Source organism: Xylaria bambusicola (assembly GCF_022495145.1).
Source record: "Xylaria bambusicola strain CBS 139988 unplaced genomic scaffold F5B22scaffold_63, whole genome shotgun sequence".
In the NCBI taxonomy this organism is placed as follows: Eukaryota; Fungi; Ascomycota; class Sordariomycetes; order Xylariales; family Xylariaceae; genus Xylaria; species Xylaria bambusicola.
In genome coordinates this window covers 135,827-159,484 of record NW_025953616.1, presented here as the reverse complement: position 1 = coordinate 159,484, position 23,658 = coordinate 135,827, and the positions used below count along the sequence as shown (strand labels likewise).

General features: G+C 48.1%; 5 protein-coding genes across 5 annotated transcripts; 3 read left to right on the top strand and 2 right to left on the bottom strand.

The window, feature by feature from the left end:
- The first annotated feature begins 4,934 nt into the window (after positions 1-4,934).
- F5B22DRAFT_482405 (kinase-like domain-containing protein) lies at positions 4,935-7,757 on the top strand. Its single transcript, XM_047972260.1, has 7 exons — positions 4,935-5,369; positions 5,538-5,660; positions 5,734-5,845; positions 5,910-6,114; positions 6,170-6,325; positions 6,381-6,832; positions 6,883-7,757. Exons 1-7 carry the CDS (start codon positions 5,327-5,329, stop codon positions 7,373-7,375), a joined length of 1,584 nt encoding a protein of 527 aa, XP_047826300.1. The 5' UTR covers positions 4,935-5,326; the 3' UTR covers positions 7,376-7,757.
- Positions 7,758-8,393: 636 nt separating this feature from the next.
- Positions 8,394-11,436, top strand: F5B22DRAFT_625531 (HET-domain-containing protein). The gene is made up of 2 exons (XM_047976178.1): positions 8,394-10,428; positions 10,488-11,436. The coding sequence occupies exons 1-2, from the start codon at positions 8,709-8,711 to the stop codon at positions 10,907-10,909; spliced, it is 2,142 nt and encodes a 713-aa protein (XP_047826299.1). The 5' UTR covers positions 8,394-8,708; the 3' UTR covers positions 10,910-11,436.
- A 2,601-nt stretch (positions 11,437-14,037) lies between these two features.
- F5B22DRAFT_651108 (transcription factor PAP1-domain-containing protein) lies at positions 14,038-16,015 on the bottom strand (the record flags this gene model as incomplete). The annotated part of the gene is made up of 4 exons (XM_047979411.1): positions 14,038-14,212; positions 14,283-14,607; positions 14,665-15,451; positions 15,506-16,015. The coding sequence occupies 4 exons, from the start codon at positions 16,013-16,015 to the stop codon at positions 14,038-14,040; spliced, it is 1,797 nt and encodes a 598-aa protein (XP_047826298.1).
- Positions 16,016-20,016: 4,001 nt separating this feature from the next.
- On the top strand, positions 20,017-22,031 carry F5B22DRAFT_482147 (BSD-domain-containing protein). Its single transcript, XM_047972259.1, has 3 exons — positions 20,017-20,556; positions 20,628-21,363; positions 21,425-22,031. The coding sequence occupies exons 1-3, from the start codon at positions 20,362-20,364 to the stop codon at positions 21,886-21,888; spliced, it is 1,395 nt and encodes a 464-aa protein (XP_047826297.1). The 5' UTR covers positions 20,017-20,361; the 3' UTR covers positions 21,889-22,031.
- Positions 21,906-23,140, bottom strand: F5B22DRAFT_482141 (Pre-rRNA-processing protein TSR2-domain-containing protein). Its single transcript, XM_047972258.1, has 3 exons — positions 23,011-23,140; positions 22,654-22,823; positions 21,906-22,599 (listed from the first exon to the last, which is right to left on the bottom strand). Exons 1-3 carry the CDS (start codon positions 23,042-23,044, stop codon positions 22,174-22,176), a joined length of 630 nt encoding a protein of 209 aa, XP_047826296.1. The 5' UTR covers positions 23,045-23,140; the 3' UTR covers positions 21,906-22,173.
- Between the last annotated feature and the right edge of the window lie 518 nt (positions 23,141-23,658).

The window sequence follows — 23,658 nt, the reverse complement described above, 5'->3', positions numbered from 1 at the left end:
CTGTTTTTTTTTTCTTCCTGTCGGCCTGTCGTTTTTTCTCAACATTACCTATCCCTTCCCCCCCCCCCCCCCCGCCCGGGGGGGGGGGGGGGGGGGGGGGGGAGGCAGTAGACGTGCCTAGATAGGGCATACATATCAAATATCTCTTCCATTGTGTATGCCCCGGCTTGAAATGTTTGGTCCGAGCGTTATCATTGCTATTTACGAGTCGAAGATTGCTAGAGAGGGGAATGTTGACGGTTGGAAAGTGAGGTATCATCGTCTGGTCACATCATACCTATGCGAAAGTCGCTAGGTACCATGTAGTTGACAACTTTGCCTATCCATATATCGGCAAAATGACTAATCATTATAGTTACCTCAGCTCGTGGCCCCATCAGAAAGCCATGCCAGGTATCTGCAAGAGCAACTTCATTGTCCGATTGGGATTGCATGGGATGCTGCAAGTACGGCAGTGACATTCGTCCTGTCCGGTGCTATCTGAACGACCTGTCACAAAGTAGGGTTCTCCAAGTAACGCCTAAAATTTTTCCATATCCAATTGTTTTGATTATTGTGTATGTAGAAGTATTCGCTTGGCATTAGCATGTGACGCCAAAAGTATAAGCCTTTTTTTTTTTAAGTGATCTAACTATTAATCGATCAAGATTATACATATACTACTAAGCCCAGCCTAGCCCAGCTCAGCCCAGTCCGCGTAATCATTACAGGGCATTATTATGGCCTTGGATTAAATCAAACGGAGTAGACATGGACTTTGTCCAGGGCATAACCAGGGGGTCTTGGGATTATACCCTTTGTTAAGACTGGGTAGTAGATATTATGGATAGGGAGCAAGCAATTATGGCTAAATTTTGGCTAAAACCCCCTTCGACAGTGGCGAATGACAAGCTTGCGCAACATCAAAATGCCAAAAAGCAAAAATTCAACGAAAACAGATTGGCTGGAATGTTTGGTGGAGGCGGCGTCTCAGACAAGGTAGGTATCCGGAAATAGAAATTAGGAAACGCAAACTTGCTGCTGGAGAACTTTCGGTCAGGAAAGGATAGTCCGGAACCTACATAGTAAACAATGATTGGATGTGTTCTAGACTTGCGTCGGGACAGGGCATTTTAGGTCTGACTACGCACAAAGAAAAACAAAACAAAACAAAAAAAAAATACAAAGAACAACTTTTCATTGTTTAATTGTCTCTTGGGATCCCGCACCGAGATACCTAGCCAGGCTGGCCAAGGCAACAGTTATGTGTAAGGCTGTTGGCTGTCTGTGGTTGGTTGGTTCGGCTGCACGCACACGCGCACAGTCACACACACAATGCATCCCATCAGCCGGCTGCTTGCGCAGAACTCGTGGCAAGTCAAACGTGGCCAGCGCCCGAGTAACCACGTGAGGTGAAGGTGGGTAACAGACGCCGTACCTGCTTTGCCAACCTGGACTTTGGGTCTCGGGAATGCTTATCGGTGTGGTGTAGGTGACGGTGGTGCATGGAGTTACAACAACAGCATCATCGTCACAGTTGCCACAAACTACTACCCTCCAGTCTGAATTCCTGGTTGGCTCGCACTTTCAACCTCTCTCTACTGCTCTCTCTCTCTTGCTTTGTCCCTCTTCGACGTTTTCCCTGCGAGCGAGCGTGCGTGCGTAAGCTCCGACTTGGTATATGCCTGCTTGTTGAAATTGTGTTTGTAGATATCTGCATCCCCTTATCCGAAAGCCAGCTGTCGGCCAGCGATCTGCCTCCAATGCATCATGCATGGATGGCTGTGTGGTATGCGTACATACATATCTTGAAGGTATCTGCTGCAGATACCATTGCAATCAAACAGGATGATCAAATTTGGGATCTACTGGAACGGGCCATCTGCCTTGCCTAGGTAGCCACCTATTGAAATGCCGAACTCAATGCTGGTCTTGGCCGGAGCCGTTTCCCGCCGTCTTGGAACCGAGCTTAGCGGTTGCCGACCTGGCTGCGTCTCGGACGGCCACATGGTCGAGCGGATGTTTCGTCACAAATCAAACCTGTGTCCGGGAACAAGTGTACCTGGAAAGGGAATCAATCCACTTTGACCTCGTTGGGCACGCTATGGTTACCTATCTACCGTCTCAATCCGACTCATCTCAATACTACCTATACATACAATACGCGCAGGTGGTTTTCCGAGCTTGCGACCTCATCTAGTAAAACAATGGTGAAGACCTAGTACTTCTACATGCTTATTCGTATATGTATACAGAATGAGCATCCCTGACAAAAATGAGCTCCTTCAGGGTCCAGCTGATCGCCAACTTATTGCCCATAGCGAAAATGAAGCAACGCACTGGCTTATCTCAACAGGGCAAAAGATCCGTTGATGTCGAATGGGATGGATACCATTGCAAGGGCTAAGCACGAAATAGGACATGCGAAACAGGTAGATATGTCTTGCTAAACAAGCTTCAGTACAGATTCAGTAGTCGTAACCGCAGCAAAAGTCTACAATGTAATAACGATGCCCCGATGAACGAGTCATCTTCGGGAGCTCCTTTGAAATTATTTGCCGACTTCTTGTTTGCTAGCGAGGCCAAACGGCACCACCGTGGTATCTTGGTGCATACCTATTTCGGTGGTGACAGCGTGCTGTGCTACAACGTTGTGTTTTTTGTACATGGTTGCCGAACGATCGATCCAACACGTGGATTCGCTTCTCTTCGCCGAACATGAAAAGTTTTTAATATCAGTTGACTGCGATGGCAATCACATACCCTAAGTACACTGCAGGAACATAAGTACGTACGATGTAAGGTATGTATGTAGGGGCGTATACCAAGATGTATACATGGACGTAGACCGCCAGTCTTATTCATCCCGTCCAGAATAGTCACGAGCCTTTTCCTGAGGAATTCCTGCATTGATGAGGGGAGCTGATGGACTAGCAGGAAAAAGCTTAGCGGCTCTCCAAGTCGAAATACGGCGCAGTAGCGGTGCACTACAGCGGCGTAGCAGCGCCTGGGCGGGCTCGGGTGGGTGGGTCATAGCTCAGGCCCTTGACGGTGGTGGTATGGTGCCTTTCTCATTTTTGTTTGGGCGTTCAAGCGTTCGAGCGTTCAGACGTTTTGGCCCAGATCAGGGCCCACGAAGCAGATGAAGAGAGGTGTGAGCGGGACCAGGGGGTCCCTGAAGGTCCAAAGCCACGAGGTGCGGGTAGTGGTGCGTCGGCCGGGTGCGTGCTAAGAGGAGACATTCGCACATTTCCGTTGGCTGGACCAGCTTGCCATCTGGGCCGCCGGGGAAGGCTGATCAAACGGAAAGCAACTTAGCGAGGCATCACTCGTTTGCGTCACGTTGCGCCGCGCCTGGGAGATGATTTGTTGGGACATTTTTAGCAACTCTGGTAGAAATAATAAGAAAATACCTGGTCAGGCAGGCAGGCAGGCAGGCAGGCAGGGAAGGGACCAAGAGTTCATAGGACAAAGAACGAAAAGGCGAGAATATACAAAAGAATCTTTATACCATGACCCATGACCTTTCCCGTGCCATCATACTAGGTATGTAGAGGCCACTCACGCGGAGATTGGCAGGAAGTACCTATCTTTCTCTCCAGAGCCATCTTTGTGATGTTTAACATGATATAGCCTACTGATGCTGCACATGCATCCACACCGTAGGTACTTGAGGCCATTCGAGATTTGCTACCTGCCACACTACTACGCTCCCTCCCTGCCTTGCCTACTTATATCCCTACACTCCTTGATACTTAGGTATGTATAGGTAGGCCAGAGTAGGCATACAAGGCCATCCCCCCTAAAGTCTTGTACGTAGTATCGAGCGGGAACCTATCACCTATGTATTTGCCTGTTGAAGACTCACCGCAATCAGTTGCACGTTTTCTAATGTATGCTGCATGCAGGGAAAGCTAGGTTAGGCCCGGTAAATGAAGCAGGTTACGACGATACCAACGGGTACATAGCTACCTCCAAGTTACATTCTGGTAATAGCCGAGTTACCTACTTCTCGTATCATTGGCATCTGGCATCCCTTACTGTATGTTGTATATACGAATTGCTCTCCTATACCTATATGTATCTTCTTTAACATACCTAGGTAGGTAAGAGTGGTGTCCTGGTAACAAACAGGGATCTATGTCCATGTACCTACCCTACTGGGGGTACAGATACAGGTGGCTTGTCGCTGACCCTTCATTGGCTTCGTTGGACATCTGTCTGACTTACATGCCTGCCCAGTGTAATCTTATCTTGTCTACTTCCAGGTTCGAATTACCTTTGGAACAATTCCACAGCCAATCCACGGGGTTTTCTAGTTTCTTCTTGCTCTTCACCGCGTGTTCCATTCGATCTTCTGTCGAGGGCAAGTTACCTTACTTACATAGGTATTTACCTAGTGGCCTAGAGTATACTACCTACTTCCTACCTAGGTACCTAGGTACTTACCTACCTATTAGTGCTAACCCGAGGTTACAAGGTGCTGCGCTACTGTACACTACACCTATAACAACTTACCGAATAGTCACTAAAACCTTCCAGCCAGCAGCTGTGTTGCAGTAGCAGCCTTTGTCGATCCTCCGTTGATTGTCACTGAACCGCCTCTACTACCTACGTACACTAGCACCATTACAACCCCCATTCTTCTCCTCAACTACCTAGTCCACTTACCTACATAGGTTAGGTATTCAGATTGGCTGCTGATGATTGATGGATGGATGGATAGATGGATTGATTACCTATTATTCACTCACTCACGCACTTGCTCGCTCACATACGCACACCAACTATCTACACTATCTACGACGTCTGTCTGTCTACTCGATACTCTTCATTCCACCACAAACCGCACCATAACTGCCTGCTTGACCGCACACAGCCAGCCAGACAGCGAGCCAGCTGCTTCAGGGTTGTCTGCTACGTACCCAATCGCTGCTGTACTTACTAACTCATAGCACACCCCCCTGGACATCCTGCGTGGTATTGACACAACATCCATGCTTACCCATCTCCTCCGTTTCACCTCTGCTCAAATCGACCTTTCGTTGCTGTTCCTGTCATCGTCCACCCCGGTCCGTCTGCGAGTGACCTGATCAGCAGCTGCCGAAGTGGAGTTCGAATTGGACTTCTACTATCTCGTTCTACCTCGCCTCGTCGTCGTCTCTCATGCCTTGTCCAACTTAACCTCTTGCGATCCCATCTTTACGTGTATTCTCCTCGACTCTTGACAGCCCCATTGTTGGACTTGCGCCGCTCACATCAACCACCACACCCCCCGCACGACCGCCTCTTCGGGTTGCACGCCGACGCCGACGCCGACGCCGCCAACGTCAAACACGCAGTCCAGATGGGCAACAGCCAAGGCAAGCCCGTTGATCTCAACGGCGAGGGTATGCAAATGCTCCCTTACCTCTCCCTCTTAGTCTCTATCTCTCCATCGTTCCTCTACAAAGAAGATATTTCTTGGTCTCATTGACTGAAACCAATCCATTACCCCCATCGCATTCTGACTCTTGGAGTCTTTCCGCATGCTAATTCAACATGGTTACCACGTGTAGTAAATCTCAACCACTTTCGATTATTGCGAGTAGTTGGTCGAGGCGCTTTCGGTAAAGTACGAATCGTCGAGAGGAAAGACACAGCATTGTCATTTGCCCTAAAGTATATTCGCAAAGATGAGGGTCGGTTGCTCCTTCCCTGCAGTGTATCAAATTGTTATAGCTCGACTTGCTGAAACCTTGGCCATGTTATTAGTCGTACGGTCCGAAAGCGTTCGAAATATTATCCGAGAGCGACGCATGCTCGAGCATGTGAACCATCCCTTTATCTGCAATTTACGTTACAGTTTCCAAGATATCGAATACATGTACGTCCCAAATGCTCAATCATCCAAATAATTGATCGTTTGCTAACCTACACAATCTTGGCAGGTATCTTGTTGTCGATCTAATGAGCGGAGGCGACTTACGATTTCACATATCACGAAAGACGTTCACTGAAGAAGCCGTACGGTTTTGGTTATCTGAATTAGCGTGTGCATTGAGATATGTCCACGGACAAGGCATTATACATCGGGATGTGAAGCCTGATAATGTATTGCTAGATGCTGATGGCCATGTTCATCTTACAGACTTTGTGGGTGGCTTCCCGTCTGACTACGACATTTTTGCGTGCTCTAACATACCGATAGAATGTAGCATCCGACATTATACCAGGTAAAATGCTCACGAGCAAGTCAGGGACCCTAGCGTATCTTGCGCCAGAAGTCTACGGTGGGAGAGGATACGACGTAAGGGCAGACTGGTGGTCACTCGGTGTTTTATTCTACGAGTGCATATATAATAAGGTAAGCAGGTGTCCTGATATGTCTAGACTCAGAAGTACAGCGTTAATATTCCTAGCGACCGTTTGAGGGCAACTCGGAAACGTCCTTAACTAACGTCATCCTTCACGCCACGGCCAAATTCCCCATTACCCAGCCAGCCGTCTCACCCGACTGTGTGCACGCTATAAAGTCAGCATTGGAACCAAATCCAGACATTAGGTTAGGTCATACATGGGAGAGTTTTACTCAGCATCCATTCTTCGCTATGATCGATTTTATAGCGCTAGAGGCCAAGCAAATCGAGCCCGTCTTTGTCCCATCGGCCGATAAAACTAACTTTGATGCTACCTACGATCTTGAAGAGCTCTTATTGGAGGAGGCGCCCCTCGAAGCCCGAGCACGGAGACAGAAACCCAGGGAGAGGTTAAAGGACGACGCCACTGAGAAAGAGATTCGAGAAGAGGAGCTTTATCGCACTATTGAGCGAGATTTTCATTCATTCGACTACACAGTGGCCGCCTACAAGAAGTATGCATCTTCATTCACCCCCCTTTTTATATATCTAACACCCTCGGCAGGATGACCGCCAGTCAAGGCGAAGAGGAAGCTAACCAAGCGGCCTCTATTGGGCAAGCGAGCACCGTCCCTCAAGCCCTCACTACCAACGATGCAAGAGCAGCACCGCCATCGACAAATGGGAACTTTCAGTCATCGACAGATCCAAGGTCTAGGTCCCTCTCGCAAGGTGGTCGTTTACTTAGGACCACGAGTGGTGCACAACCACAGCCATCCCAACATATGCCACCGAATTATAAAGTAACACAGCAGAGCGGTTTAGTCCAATCACCTACGGGCGGAATGTCTTTCACCTTGGAGGGGACTGGAAGCTGGTCCGATCTAGCTCGGAGGGACAACACACTACCCACTGACGCCAACGCCCTTGGCGATGAAAAAGCTGGAGGGTCCAGCGGTGTGTTCGGTTTATTTGGACGGAAAAAGAGGGGCTACAGCCCTAAACCAAAAGAAAGGGGTGTCTTAGGGAAAGAAGGGGCACGACAGATTGTCGGTTGATCTTGAGGCTGCATAGGGACTGGGAAAGAGGGGAATTACCTGCTTTGCAACGCACTTCTGGAGTTCAGGGGTGACATACATTGGCGGGTTGACGGTTAAGGACGAATCTTTTTGGTTTCTATTATGGGTCCTTTTGTACATGGAGATATATACCCCTTTGCTTTTTTTTTTCGGTCCTTCATAACGTAGAAGGCCAGGGAAATAAGCATACATGTGGAGTGGCCGGCCATTGATTTCCGGGAAAGATTACATATCCACCTATATAATCTGGCACAATAATCGCATATACTTTGGGGATGGCTGCCTAAGCTATGGTTCTTGATGTCCTTTTTTCCCCATTTGCTAGTGTTTTCATAGGGTGTAGCGAGTTAGTCATGTTTTCGGCATTGTGAAAGCCTTGGAGGTATTGTTTCGAGTAGTCAGTTTATAGGAATGTATGCTAGATCTTGGAGAATTGGGTAGGTAGTATCACTGAGGATGTGGACAGGTTACTTTTGAAATACGGGGTGAATTCTGCCTTGCGTCATTTGGGCATGTGGTAGGTTTTTGAGTGTTTGTTTTGTAGGATATATTAACGAACTGCTGTTCTTAATTATATATATATATATATAAAGAGAAAGAGAGGGGGGGCACAGGACGTGAATGGATGGTTTTGCCTCATGGTGGTATGTATATGCTGATTGATTACCTGCCTTTGAGTGTCAAGATGAGGTGAGGGGTTGAAGCCCTGAGGTTATAGAGGTTCGAAATAGGTTCAGGGGCTTATGTTGCGGTTCATTTTCTTCTATAATTTTTCTATATTTGCAATCGGCATCTTATATATGTTCTGCGCGGTGAAGAGGGATTATTGTTTCTCTATTCGTAACTCTTTGATTTTGCCATATGTCGGGAACATCTCCTTATATCACGCATGTTTTCAATCTTGCACTGATTTACAAATCTTATTTCTCCCAAGGCTTGGCGTTCTCCTCGCAAGCCTATTCATTGAAGTTACTCGACGAGAATACAGGTAAGGCTAGTGTAAACTGAGGTCTAGGCTAGCAGAGAAACACGGCCTAGTTAGCTAGATCGGATATGATGCTACTGACCATCCTGTCTTTCAAATGAGTTTTCGTCACAAGTATCATAGACTACGGAGGGAGTGAATATGGAGTAGGCAATATCCTTAAGTATGGCTTTGTGTAACAGAGCCATTCTTGATCATCAGCACCACACTGACTCAGCCTCAAAATCTTAGCAATCATGCCATGAACCCTCTTTCTGCATCTGACATTCTACTGACCACCATTTTCCGTATTCCTGATTTTCTCATCACCAAATGTGACTCGCCAATATGAAGCTCTACAGGTACTTGCCACTAGAGGATGACACTTTTATTCGCCTGATAACCATCCTGCCTGGAAAGTTCAAAGATCCCATTAAAGCTGAGATCAGACATGAACCGCTTCTGCCACCAAAAGAAGTTGGAGCCACACATTTGTCAATTGAAGAGATCCAACAAACTTTACCAGGACAATGGAAGGTATATGAGACCTTGGAGAGCCGTATCATTTATTACGACATGGAAACAAGGCAGACCTCGTGGACTCACCCAGACCCTAACTTCAGCCATGTCCTGTACGAGCCGATATTAGATGGCAAGATAGACGTGCCAAATCTTGCCTACGAGGCTCTGTCGTATGCATGGGGTTCCACCGAGAAGGACGAGATGATCGAAATCAGTGGCACTGGTAACTGCCTGCATTCTAGATTGCCTGTCACATCTAACCTAGCAGTTGCACTGAGACATATTCGATTCGATGATCGGCCGCGAATCATTTGGATCGATGCCGTCTGCATCGACCAGGAGAACGTTCAAGAGCGAAGTCTACAAGTCCAGCGCATGGGCGAGATTTTTTCACTGGCCAGCGGTGTTGTGGTATGGTTAGGGCCAAGTTTTGCGGGCAGCAGTCTTGCGTTGACCGCTCTGAAAGAATTGGGCGAGCAGATACAAATCAGTAGGAAAAATCTCAGCTTTATGCCTTCGCCTTGCTGTAACCACCCAGATTGGTACCAAAACCTGCTAAAGCTGATAGATCGGATGAACGAAGTGACTGCGATTGCCCAGTTATGCGAAGTACCGTACTGGACAAGGCTTTGGATCGTACAGGAGGTCGCACTAGCAAGTGAGAAGTCGATCGTCAAGTGCGGCCATGAAGAAATACCGTTGTTTTCCTTCCGTCGTGCCATCATAACCTTCTATGGAAGAGAATCGAAAGGCTTGTTCCTGGCGGTTGAGGAAGTGCATCGGACCATGCACCTGTCAAAAAATGCAACTTTATTTACAGTATTGGAAGGGCAGCACCGCAAGAGATGTACTGATGCTAGAGACAAGGTGTTCGCATCTATAAACCTGCTGAACCCGGATATAAGAAAACGTATTGATGTCGACTATTCGAAATCTACACTAGATGTGTACAAGCAGGTATTCCTACTTTCTCTGGAGCAAGAGAAGCGACTCACCCAACTGATGTTGGCTTCTAACTGTTCCGTCTCTGGCTCGCTATGGCCGAGTTGGCTTCCGGATTGGTCATTGACCCCCAATGATAGGCTCTCGACCTCATCTTCCCTGCCGAGTGCCAGCAGTCTCTCAGCGGCATGGGCGAAGTACACGGCACCGGATAGGATCGACGCTGCTGGGGTCTTATTTGGACGTGTGTCTACTACCAGCCAGCTTCTGGATGCCAATGGTGTTTTGAACATTTTAAGTTTCTCCAAAAGCTTAGGACCTGAAGATTCACAAACATCAACTTATCCTAACGGTGAACCGCTCCTAGATGCCTATCTCAAAACTATATTTCGTGGTTATTTGAAAGAAAACTTTCCTGAACAGGATTTTCCCACACTGTCGGAAGTAATAGAGGTCACGAAATCATCGCTCCATCTTGACTATTCAGACCAGTTGCTCCTGGCACGAGGGTTCTTCGCGAGACACACAAGTTATGCACCTGATCGCCATCTATTCACGACGTGCAACGGCTATGTCGGCCTATCCCAAGGACCAGTGTGTCCAGGTAAGTTAGCATAAATCTATGACACTATTTGATTTCACCAAACTCACAAGCTGTTCCAGGAGACGAGGTGTTCATCATTCTCGGTTGTGATAGTCCAATGCTATTAAGGCCACACTCGAATGGTCAGCATGAAGTTGTAAGGAGTTGCTATATACACGGTGCTATGGATGGCGAAGCGTTGCTCGGCGTGATCCCGGATCCATGGGAGGTCAGACGATGCCACAACGATGTGCGCCTCTTGGCAATCTACTTCTACAATACCGACTCTGGTATGGAAACGGAATACGATCCCCGGTTGGAGAGCATCCCAATACCCACGGATTGGGAACCTATCGAATTTGAGTGGACTCCTGCCGATCCTATCAACTGTAGGAAGTTTCGGAACAAAGATACAGGAGCGGTTATCAATTCGGACCCGAGGCTGTTCCCGGAAGCATTATTAGAACGCGGCGTCCCGATCAGGACTATCACCCTTGTCTAGATTCACCCTCTGCAGTTGTCTCCTGCCACATCTCAAAGGTCGAGCCGCCTACGCCAGAACTATTGGTGCTACTTTGGGAAAACCGGGCTTTCGAGGTTACAAATTGAGGGTTGTTGTCGTCTCATCTGTACCTTGTTTCGGCTTTCTGTCATAACGTGAAGACATACATTGAAAGATGAGACACACACAATTTATATACCACGGTCGTATGGTATCCCAACTTCGTCTTCCACCTCTTAGGAGATATACCGGTATTTCTATGACTTGTTGACGACTCCGTAGCTGCTACTATCAATCTGGACGAGACGACTTCTAAATCATCTTAAGAAGACCCACAGGTTATTCAGATGTCCTTTCACTCGGATGTTACTTATCATCCCTAAATTCTTTATTGTGGTGGAGCGGGTCAAAGTTTTCATGTTGGTATAGACTATACTTTATGCATTTTTTTAACCTTATTCGTTGTATCTGTAAGGTCAGGTAGTCACTCCACACACACACACATATATATATATATAATTAACCTATCAAGAGAATATCATTTTTGCGTGTAAGCGAGAGAGCAACTATAATGGGTACACTTCAACTCCTGCAGTTCCACTGATACTGGCAGTCATCCAACACCCTCAAGGCTCGTCTAGAACCATTTACATTGTATGCGGCAACCCGGAAGAATCTTCCAACAATGACCCATACTGATTAACTTTAACTACTACGTTGAGCCTTAAGCTGTGCAGGAAAATATCGCCTATGAAGTCTCATCTTCTAGGGTATATCGAAAGTCGTTGAGTGACAATCTCAGGAATATGAAGAAAAGCTCGGGAGAGAGTAACCGATATTCTTTAGACTGACTATTCAGAATAGCTAGCCTAAGTGCCGATATTATATGGGCTTAACCTCTGAAAGTTCATAATGTATATTACTTTCACGAACTTCTGCAGCAAAATCCGGATATCTCGAGTCCCTGTTTGGGCTTGTAGGTATCTAAGTGCTATATACGATATAGTTCAATAAGTTCCCCTAGCCCCCAGATTCACCACGTTGTTTATCAATAGACGCATGTATATGCCCCCCTACGCAGCCCATGTAAGATACAGTAACATATCAAGCAGTATATACCACAAGAAGACTAGACTCGCAAACTATAGCCCAGCCAACACGCCCATACAGCCTGTTTCCGTGATGTACAGACAAGATCCCCGCATGAGATGCAGAATCTGTATGCAGCTTTCCCTTAGCTCGAGATATATTCCTCGCCTAATAGACTCTTGAAACTTGGACAAATATGAGGTACCCAAAAGACATATCTTGAGCGCACCTACTCACTCACACCAAGCCACCACCCTACCTAACAGGATCCCCGAGACGATCACGCTCACCTGACCTGCAAGTCATGCATGAATTCACACGCGCGGAGTAGTAGTAGAGGCAGGAGCATGAGTAACGCCACTGGACACCCTTCTTTTACGTCAGCACATTGCATGCCGACTCTCCACCTGACTAAGGGGGGTTGGCTAATCATTCGAGTGAGATAACTACGGGGTGAATACTGTTTACGACCTATGTAGACCGCATAACATGCGTATTTTTTTCTTCTCCGAGGACATGTGTGCCGTAGAAGCACAGATGCAATGTAAGTACCTCATAACCTCAACAGTATCATCTCGGCCAGAACGATCTGTCAGTCAAACTATAGCCATCCATGTATCTACACTACATACTGGCATCGTGCATAATTTTTTTTTTTTTTTTTAAAGGGTTCTATAACACCTGTACACAGCAAAGATCGTCAATGTAGGTATGTAGCCTAATATACGCCCCTTCATACAATAACTATACGTTCTTTATCACACATCCATGCCTATTTGAACTCTGGTAGCGAGTCTACAAATGCATTTTACCTAGAAAACAACATTTTCAAATTAATAAAAAAAAAAAAAACCTAGAAGAATGACGTCTCCCTCCGATGCTGGGCGAGCTAGTTTTTACATACGTACAAACTGAAAACGCAGTTCGCCTTGCGCTTCGGCCGTACGAAAGGCCATTGCAGGCTATCCATGATCTTCAAAGACATGCAGGCAATATTGGAAAGTGAGGTTATCCAGACTTCGCTCCATCAAACAAGTCAACGGGCAGACCAATTGTATATAGAGTCGAGTCAAACCACCAAGACGAAGAAGGAATTAGTTGGTTAAGGACTCGTGCGGCCCTAGTTGATCATTATATTGTCAAAAGCACTAAGTTCTAAGCCTAGATCTCTGCCCTTGTTATATAAGTATACCTGAGCCTACGAAGCAGAAAGCCAATGTCCAAGATCCGAGACGGGCAGAGAAACTTTCGACATGTACCCTGCATATACAACGTAGACAGACTCTTCAAAATTCGAGGAACCCTCGAAACACTCCTTTAAACGGCACACTTTCATTCACAATGGGTTGATTTCAGCCTTATGGAAGAAACATGATATCGTAAACCAGCCTGAAACACCTGCCCGATATCATGTCGAGTCACGGCTTAGATCTTCGATGGCATCTTGTTGATATTGAGTGACTAGCTAGTAAACTTCAGTCATTAGAGCTCGGCGACTCTCCTTCATATTGCAAGATTTAATAGCACAAAAACTCCGAACAAAAGCGAACAGGAGTCGACAATAGTGAGTGAATAATGCATATCAAAGAAAATCGTCCACAAACTCCCTGAGACTCCATTTCTCCACCTATTCCTCATATCATGTACCACATGTCGATGAGTGACATATAAAATTGCCCCCTATGTGTTTGTAAATGCATAGACGCCGAACAGCCAGTTATCTATGCATACCCGTTCGCCTGTTCCACTGAAGGGGCGGTTGTTCGGTTTGAGAAACTGGTTTTTTGGAAGAACCTCTGTCTGCGTAACTCCGATTTTGTCCTGCTCAAGACATCTTCCCTTATAACTGCCGGTATAGAATTCCGATGGCGCATAACGTCATTGCGTAAATAGTCATGCCCGTTATAAAACAGCAATTCCCTTCCCACTTCCCCTAATTCGACTCTCATAGGAACCAAAGCGCCTGTTCGTGTATGGTGGTGGCACAAGTCATAGACTTTATTAGAATCTTTGACAAAAAATGATAACATGTTGATAGATCAAGAGGAGTTCGGGCATGGTCCGCCCAGGTACTTTGTCATAATGGTTTTGAAATCTTTCTCATCGACAACAGCACCAGTACCTCCACACTTGGCCTTCTTTTGTAGGTCAGAACAAAGACCGTCAAGGTCGAGATCGCCAGCTTGCACCTTGGGACAGCCTTGTAATTGCTCCCTATTAAAGATGTTAATCACATTTCTATATCACTACACAGTGTGGGCCTAAGGTAAGATTTGGTACTAACCATATGTTGTTACACGTCATGAGTCTTCCATTGTCGACTTGCACGATAGTATCTTCGGTCTCCTTTCGGGCATCAATTTCAGCACAGATATCCTTTTTGGCCGGCTTAGGACTAGAGATTGTAGGCGCATTGAATGGGGCGAGGAAGTCCGCATCGAAGGCATCGTTGAAGAAGCTATCATCAAACGTAGTGTTGGCCATTATGTTGCTCTGTGGTTCACGGTAGTCACCAAATAATTGCGGGTCGAATTGTCCTCCGTTCTGGTGTGACAACCAGTCGAAATTGCTAAAATCGAGGTTGCCAATATTGCCTAGGTTCCCAAAGGCTATTTGATATGTTAGCGCGCGTATTCAGGACACTGAGTGACATAAAAAATACTAACCCGATATATTGTCGCTTGTCAGACTCGGCTGCTCCTCCCCAATAGTAGTCAAAGTCTCGAGAGGCTTAAAGCCCAGCGGCGACTGAGTGAAAGGCTCAGGGGAGGTACCACAAGACGAGCTTGGCCCCATAACTGAGTTGGAAGAGGAAGAGGGAGAGCCAGTGTTAGCCCCGTTGAGGCTGTATTGAGCTGAGTCTAAGCTCGTCCTAGAGCCGCTATTGCCATTGCCATTGATGCCGTCCAATGGCGACGAACTATTGAAGATGTCGGAATAGTTGACTGATTGGCCGATTAGGTCCTTTGCCGCTTGACCATCCGAGTTCTCACGAGTCTTAGAGCGGCGGTCAGAACTTCCATTCTTGGGTCGCTCTAGTGGACTGTTCTGGCTATTGGGACTGTGGCCAGATAGGGGCGATGGATACGATGGTGTTGGTTTTGCACTGGTGGCAGGTGTCGTACTAGGTCCCGGGAACATGCCAAATTTGGGGAATTCAAATTGGAAGTTGACATCATTAATATTCTGGATCGCGGCACTGCCGAACGTGGAAGCACCTCGTGTGGAGGTTGTCGATGAGCGCGACCTGCCAGACATGACAGCTATCTTTTTCTTATATTGTTCAAGCTCGACAGTCAACTTTTCTATTTGCGAGCGCAGCTGGCTATTCTCGCTACTAGTAGCACTAGAGGCCTTCTCTAATTCTTCTACCTTCGTTTCGAGGTCTTTTAGATGCTTCTCTTTTCGTTCTCGGAAAGCACGCTGGGCCGCACGATTCTGAGCCTTCCTCTTCTGGAGGAATATTAGTTATTGGTGCTATGGAAAATATTGTTTTTCTCGACTTACCGAGCTAGGTTCATTCGTAAGAGGCTTGCGGCCAGGTTTCTTAGGAACCTTCCCTTCGCTTTCCCTTCTTTTTGCACCACTCTCTACCTCGTCATCGTCGTCTTCATCAGGATGACTTCTCTTATCTGAAGTCTCATTGTCGGGAGAATTGGCCTTGGAGGTGTCTTTCGTGGTGTCACTTCCATCAGGACTAGAGCCGGCGAGATCTCCCATCATCCTGGCTTGTGTACCGCTTTGATCATCATTGGTGAAATCAAAATCGAAACTGCTGTCCGGCCCAATGTCATAGTCATAATCGAGGAAAGGACTGCCAGAAGGACCACTTGATTCATCAAAGGCAGTAGTTCTCTGATTCTGCACAGGTGACGTGGTCGGAGAATCAGTTGCCAGGGACTCTTGGTCGCGTTTCACATTGTTGGGTTGATTTGACGTCAGCGCTCGAAACAGCAGGTTCTGCTGCTGAGGCGTAAGAATGAAGTTAGGGAGGATATTGGGGCGAGCGGAGGCCATTGCGAAGACTTGACACTTTGGTAAGGCAACAACAAAGCCGTGTACAGGAGACGATGACTAGCAACGCGTGATTCCTCGTTGAAGCGAACACACAGGAGGGACTGCCCACTCCTGTGTCGAGGTCGCCACTTGAAAGATAGATTGCTAGCTGGGACGACAGCCGGTGGAGTGGCCAGGTATCAATTGTAGAGCAAAGAACGAGTCACGAAAGGAGACGATTGATGCCTGGCAGCAATGCTAGACCCAGGTTTGAACTGGGCTGAGATGGAAATACGGTTTACTTCTTCAATCCGACAACTAGCGACGGCTTGAGAGTAGTAGGGTGTCTCAGGTGTGGACAGGAGCAAGAAGGCGAATTTCGCCCCAGGGTATTCACAAGCTTGGATGGGGAAATGGACAAGGTAGGAAGTGGATAGAGGTCAGGAGAATAAGAAAGATAGCGGCCTGTCTGCCTCAGCTCTGGATCTGACGACGGATGTCGGTGGTTCGGTAGGCGGTAACTCTTGCAGTAGGACACCAGGTACCGTTGACGGCGTGTTTCGAAAGAGAGGGAGGGGCGATATCCTGCCCCGTTGACCGCTGTCAGGTAACGGACGAGACGGGGTTAGGTGACCTACTATGGAGACGGTCAATGTCAGACGAGGGAAAAAACCAAGCAGGCAGGTGGGCGGGCGGTGCAGCAGGCAAGCAAGCGTGTGCGTCTTCTGGACGTTGTAACTTGTGGTCAGAATGCAGTGTACAAAGGTGTGGCGGTTGGGCAAGTATCACAGTAGACGATGACGGTACCCCGACCAGATTCTACCAGAAGGAAATAGATGGGGAGAGGGTCTACGGTCAAGCATGCGGAAATCCGATTTGTAAGCCCATTCGGGGGACAGATTTGGGGCCAGAGCTGGTTGGTGAGAACTGTTGGAGCCAGGTGGGCGGGGGGAGGCCTTGGACAATGCGAGTGACTGGACGGGGAAGAGACAAGGGAAGAAGACCAGGCTTTTTGACTCTCAACGTCTGACTAGGGCAGACAAGGGACCCTCCCTCCTCGCCTCGGATATAGCGGGCTCGATAGGCCGGAGCGATGCGACGATGATCAATGCCCGCCTTTGGACGGCCGGCGGTGGTTGGTCTGAGTCTGGCTCATCTGGCTCGTCTGGATGGCGAGGATGGCTGGGCGGGATCAGCACCCACATAAAGGAGGGGTCACCCTCTTGTGGTGATGCCAATGGAATGGCGCTCTTCTGCACTGGTTCGCTTCGCACCACTATTCTGGAAGTTGAGATTACAAAACCTACATACACTACACAGTAAGTCTTCCAAGGTTGTGAAGTGCACACCTCAACATCGCTATTGCCTTGAGACATCTCGAGATCGTAGGTACAGTATGGGCAAGTACTTATCCACAGGATCTACATAGGTACCGACGAGCAAGTGATACCAGGATTAGGCCTGACCTGGCGAGCTGGCCTGATCTACCATCACGTTTCATCAGATACCGACCAGTACAGTAGCGCAGGTTACGATAGGTAACATCTTTTAGATACCTAAGTAGGTACAGTTAGTAGACACATAGGGGACTAGTACCTACGATACTCGATTAGGCAGGCCCGCCATCTCGTCTTCGCTGTCTTTGTCTACTACCTACCATGTAAGTACGAGTAGGTAGGTAGAGCCATGGTAGTGGTTGAGAGGTCCAAGTTTGAGAGATATACTTGGTATACTATCGTAAGTAAGTATTGGATACATTTTATCGGCTACCCCGTTGTATTTCTAGGAGGGGGGGGGATATTGCCTGGTGTTAATGACATGACTCTGAATCTTGTGGTCATCTATGATGATGTGAATGTTTAACACTTGGTCGCTGTGAAATAAGATCGAATTCCACCATTTCGTCGGTATGACTCAACTGAAACCATGCACTTTTGCTGAAGACGGGGTCTTACAAGTGGCCAAGTACTAACTAGAACACGGTGTCTATTCACGTGGCTACCTGCTTTTATCTTCAAGGGAAGGCGGCTCGCCTACTGTTGTCAGCATTGGGGGGTATTGCGCAATTGCCGTCGGGAGATGAGATTTCACTCTACCAATACTTAGATAGGATCGACTAACACTACATATGCTGCTAATTCTCAAAGTATACTTGGAACTGCTGCAGTGACCAACATATATGTAAATGGTAGCCGTCATACAGTAACTGTCCGGGTACTCGACAATATACAGAGCGTAGTTAGATAGTAGATACTGTATGAACCCCCCAATATGTGGCGGCTCGAGTGTCAGCGTCCCTCCTGGCGAGGCCCGACGTGCCCTTGTTCGTTCGCATTGTTTCTTAATATACATTGCGGATGCATGCTGACGGGAAATAGAAGCTTTCGATCACCGAGGAATCGACACAGTTTCTCGCGCATCACCTTTTAATACTCGCGCGCCACGCTAAACCTACTATAGCAATTGTTGGGGCGGTACGTACTGATACCCCCACAACGGTCCTTGGCATACCTAATCTAAACCTTTTCGAAGTATAACCCTTGTATCTCCCAACAGGACCTATGATAACCATTAGAAAAAAAAACATCTATAATGCGAAATAGTGGGCGTTATCTTTGACTTCGAAGGTCAGTTAAATAGGTAGCGAGGGTAGTAGAAGGGGTAGTTTCGTATCAAGATCAACAAGCAAGTTACTTTTTTAAGGCAGGTTAAAAACAAATTATAGGGCACTTCTAGAAGGGAACATTTTTATTAATAAATATAGTAGTAAGCTGTTCGTTATAAGAGTTCTGAACTTAAGAGATTAAAGGAAGGGTCGAGGGTGTGACTGTTTTCATAATCGCTGTCAAGGGTGTGTCTGCAACTAACCCAATTTGTATGGGAAAACAGGGAGGTTACAGATAGAGACCCGACAATTGCTATAGTAGGTTTAGCGTGGCGCGCGAGTATTAAAAGGTGATGCGCGAGAAACTGTGTCGCCGAGGAATAGCTCTGACGCACTCAGATTATAGTCTCTAGTCTTGGCACACAATTGCAGTGTAGCGTAAGTAGTAACATAAAACAACACTTTGCCCCTTATGAGCCAGACCGCTTGCAGACTTTGCGCAGTCGATGCCTATCGGGGGGTTGGTTGATCCGTTTTTCTCTCGGCTTCCGGACGTGTTCGGAGAGATCTGAACGTGCTCGGAGAGAAAAAAAGAGACCGTTACTGGCCGTTCAATGGCGATAGCCGAATCGAATCCCGCGGACTTCAAACACCTTACTCAAGGGGCTCGAAACAACATGCATGCAGTCGCTGTGCCTTAACAAATAAGAATCCGCGGGTTTAAATGCCGCCCCTTCGTCTAGAGCCAATCGGTAGATAAGGTAGCATTCCACTGATTGGGATAGATCTTAGTTCACGGAGCTTTTTTGATGTTGCGGAAGGATCGCTCAGCTCACCGAAGCTGGATGGACTATACATATAACATTATAAAGGTATCCCGACATAGTTATGTGAATATCTGAGGAAAATGGAAACCTACGATGTTAGATATGGACTCTACGCAGGCACACATTCTACAGTGACTAGGTAGATACGTAGGTACTGCTGAGCTACACTTTGCTCTACCTATGTTACTGTATGCTCTGCTATATCTATCTCAATAAGGTATCACGGGCATCAGTAATGATGGAAACTATCTAGGTGACTATATAAGAAGATATTTTAATACAATCTATTGATTTGTCTATTGTATTAAATTGTCTCAACAACATGATGGTGCATTTTGCCCCTCAGTTTCCACCTCACAGAGAGCTTTGTCCAGGAGCTGTCCAGGTGCTGTCGATAGGGCGCGCGGGCTAACCTTTAGGTAGGTACCTAGCTCGGTAGGTAACAACCTGGAAATCGCCCAAGGTTCCCCGCATTAACAGGATGAACCCTGACTGCCAACTCTTGCCGGCTGTCTGCCCCTCTGCCCGTCCCATTTAGGCTTTGTCGACACTAGCCACAACAGGTAAGGGGCTAGGAGGGGTTTGCTCTCGTGGGTTGATTCCTCTTTGACGCCCACACCAGGTTACATAGCCTGTCTCAGTGGTACGAGTTGGGCTGCACAACAGCGAATCATCATCATCATCATCATCAGCCTCGCCATCCAACACCAGTCGTCTCACATGGCTTGAACCGGCCCATCGAGAACACGACACGATATTCCAAAGAATCAACTAGTATCATTTACACTAGTATATCTAATTCATCGGCATCTGTAGAAAACTCAGAAAAGGAAGTGCGAGCCGAGCCCGGTCCCTCCGACTACCGGGTCCCCATCACAAACCCAAATCTACCGGATGAAACATCAGCTTGGCTTGTTGAGCCAGCTATAATAACCATGGATCTCGCGTACGACCACATTGTCGAGCAGTCTATGCCGAAGGATGAGGGCACCTCGAGCAACAACGGTCAATCATCGAACCGCAGGCCCGAGTCGACTCTCAATGAAGATCTTCAGGAGGCATACCGTGCTTTCTCCAGCAGCAGCTGGGGTAGTTGGCTTGGGGGCACTGTGGAGAAGGTAGTCAAGCAGGTATGCAATGAATCAATATCGTAGTACATTCAAACCAGCACCATGGCCTAACATGATTTGCTCCGTACCAGGGCGAGTCTGTATACCGAGAAGCGAGCCAGGAAGTCACATCTCTCGGTGCCGATGCCTCGAGGAGCTTCGCATCTCTGCGAGCCCGTGCCCTCTCGCTGACAACAGCACTACCCCCGGCACCAATTATAACGCAAGGGACGGAACAAAGTGGCGACAAGGACAAGGATTCCGAGAAGACACCGACAACATCGAGAGCACCCGGTTCTTCATCCGAAGACGCCCCGGCAACCAAGGATTCCGAGACGGTCATGTCCCGCCTGCGGAGCGAAGCTGCAAATCGCCTGAAGGACATTCAACGGGCCGAGGACGCGGCCGATGAGGCACTCCTAAAATTCGGCACTAACATTCGCGATTTCTTCCGAGATGCCATCGTCGTGCGGGCCGCCCCTGCGGGTGCCGAGGGAACGGGCAATCGCTTCGAGAGCAAAGACGACTCGGGAAAACGTGTGATCCACAGTTCACGATACGATGCACAGCTTCACGTTTTGCACACAACAGAGAAGAGCTTTACTGAGGACCCTGCTACGGCAGAGTTCGAAACGTGGACCAAGACTTTCGACGCCGACGCAAAGACAGATAGTATTAGTGCCGACCTTGCTAAATACCCCGAGCTACGGGCCAATATGGAGAAGCTTGTTCCGGATCGGGTGCCCTATGCCGATTTCTGGAAGCGTTACTATTTCCTAAGACACAGTATAGAGACGGCCGATGCTCGTCGTCGCGATTTACTGAAAGGTGGGTCTATTATGCCTGTTTAACTTGTTTATTACCTATGCTAATGGTTCATGATATCTAGCCGCATCTGCGGAAGAAGAAATTGGATGGGGTGATGAGGAGTCTGACGAAGAGTCTGAAGAGGGATCCGAGGAATCGTCAGAAGAGGAGGAAGAGGAGGACGAGACGCCTTCTAGCAAGCAACCTGCCAGCAAACCACCTGCTAGTAAACCCACACCCGCAACACCCGCAGACAAGATCCCCCGGCCCGGTTCGGCCGAGTCCTCAACAACCATCCACCCGCCCACCACCTCCAAATCGACACAACTGAAGCCATCTGAACCCCGTAAGTCTAACGATGAGAAGTCACAGGCCGACAGCGACACTAGCTATGATGTAGTGGGCGCTGCTTCTGGCAACCCTAGCCAGGCTCCCAGTCAGGCACCAAACAGTCCCAAGAACTCCCGCAAGGTTGAGGAAAGCGACGACGATGACGATGACGACGATAGTGAGGAGGAGGACAGCAGCGATGAGGAATGGGAGTAAACCTGGCGCGGTGCTTCCTTTACAGAATGTAGGTACGTGTGAAAGGGAGTAGTGTCGAGCGTAATATTTGGTTTCGATGGATTGCGGCTGGCGTCTCTTGGTTGTCCTTTGATGTTTGGATTGGGTAGGGGGCTGTTTATGATTCTACTCCCTTTTCCCGCGACTCTGTATATTCTCTTTACCACAGGCCTCGAATATTAGAAACACTGTTCACCGAATCGGAACCTGTGCTCGTCATCCGTAAGTCTTTTCCATGCAGCTATTTTCTGTGCCTTCCGCTGCGGATCACCTCCTCCTCCGTGAGACTTTTTCGAAACCATCTTCGTCTATCTCAGGCTGTGGCTTTTCTCTCGGAACCACGGGCACCAAAGCCGGGGCATCGTCCATGTCAACATCCTTGCTCCCACTTTCGCCATCGTCGTCCTCATTGTCGTCGCTGCCGCTCTCCCAATCGGTGTCCTGGTCTGGGTCAGCCGCGGCTTGCGCCACGACCTTCTTGCCCTTGGTGTCGAGCCAGCGCGCCCTCAGCTCCTCGACGAGCGCGAAATTGCCCGCGGCGCACTGGGTCCGGCACTTCATGATGCGGTCGGCGACCTCGGCCTCGGACTGGTCGTCGACGTTGGCCTCGAACTCGTCGAACATGACCTGCAGCAGCGTCTCCTCTATTTCTTCCGCGACGGGCTCCTCGGGAAGCTTCTTGCTCTGAGATTTCTGTGGCAGTGGGTTGCTGTTATTGTTGGCGGCGGTGGTGGAAGCTGCTGCTGCTGTTGCTAAGTCGACGAAACTGGGGAACATGTCGACGATGACGCCGGCTAGCCAGTCTCGCTTGTCGGAGGAGTCCGGGCCGCCCCAGTTGTTCTGCACGGCGATGGTGAGGGATTGCCATAGGTGCAGGGATATCGCGATGCCTTGTTCGAATTGCTGCTGTCGGCTTTCTGGAGAGGTGAGGGGGGTCCGGTGTTAGCAAGCTTTGCAAGCTGATATGTTGTATTGCGATGGAATGCGGCGCGAGGCGGGATGTGATGTGATGCGATGGTGGGGTTATTGGTAGGATATTGTAGGCAAGTGGAGATACATCGGATAATACAAGTCTTTGGCTGAGTTGATTTATTGTTTACGTACCAGGTGATGGCCCTTCTGTGAGGGAAGATGCCATTGTTAGAATTGTTTCTGGTGTCTATGCTATCTGTTTGCGATACCGTTTCCAAGTATGTAACTTCAATGACTTTTTTTTTGACCCCCAGGTCCCTCTCTCACCTATGCAGTTACGGTATCCAGATGGAGGGGCATTTTTTTTTGGCCCTTGTGGTGATTCTGCTGAGCCTCACCGCTTTGCGAGATGGATGTACAATGGGTCCCGCCGTCAATTCCCTAATTTGGTCACCTAATTGGTTGCACCCGTCTGGGGTAGGTATTGTACTCTAGGTACTTATTACCGTGACCTTGGAATGTGCCGATGCAAAATAACAATGAGGACTGACACGTATTCTTCAGAGCATCATGATGATCAGAAGCCTCTCTTCTCACTTTACCTTCAGATAGGTACCTAGTTTAGTATTACGTAGTAGGTAGCATGCATGCCACTTGTGATTCTGGTTTCTGTGCCCCTGGTGCTGGAAGTCATAGCGAGATGGCTGGTTCGCTATGAGCCGATCTGGTCTAGTGAGCTTGCACTAACCATCAGAAGATTCCGCTAAGCCTAATTTGTGCATACATGCTCTGGAAATGACATCACTTATAGTCCCCTATTCAGATCATCACGCATCGTTG

Coding starts and splice junctions, on each gene's coding strand:
- F5B22DRAFT_482405 (XM_047972260.1), top strand. CDS start 5,327: ATGGGCAACAGCCAAGGCAAGCCCGTTGATCTCAACGGCGAGG. Junction 5,846..5,909: donor TTCCAAGATATCGAATACAT/GTACGTCCCAAA, acceptor CAATCTTGGCAG/GTATCTTGTTGTCGATCTAA. Junction 6,326..6,380: donor ACGAGTGCATATATAATAAG/GTAAGCAGGTGT, acceptor TAATATTCCTAG/CGACCGTTTGAGGGCAACTC.
- F5B22DRAFT_625531 (XM_047976178.1), top strand. CDS start 8,709: ATGAAGCTCTACAGGTACTTGCCACTAGAGGATGACACTTTTATTCGC. Junction 10,429..10,487: donor CCAAGGACCAGTGTGTCCAG/GTAAGTTAGCAT, acceptor AAGCTGTTCCAG/GAGACGAGGTGTTCATCATT.
- F5B22DRAFT_482147 (XM_047972259.1), top strand. CDS start 20,362: ATGGATCTCGCGTACGACCACATTGTCGAGCAGTCTATGCCGAAGGAT. Junction 20,557..20,627: donor TGGAGAAGGTAGTCAAGCAG/GTATGCAATGAA, acceptor GCTCCGTACCAG/GGCGAGTCTGTATACCGAGA. Junction 21,364..21,424: donor TCGTCGCGATTTACTGAAAG/GTGGGTCTATTA, acceptor CATGATATCTAG/CCGCATCTGCGGAAGAAGAA.
- F5B22DRAFT_482141 (XM_047972258.1), bottom strand. CDS start 23,044: ATGGCATCTTCCCTCACAGAAGGGCCATCACCTG. Junction 22,824..23,010: donor CACAGAAGGGCCATCACCTG/GTACGTAAACAA, acceptor TCACCTCTCCAG/AAAGCCGACAGCAGCAATTC. Junction 22,600..22,653: donor GTTTCGTCGACTTAGCAACA/GCAGCAGCAGCT, acceptor CCACTGCCACAG/AAATCTCAGAGCAAGAAGCT.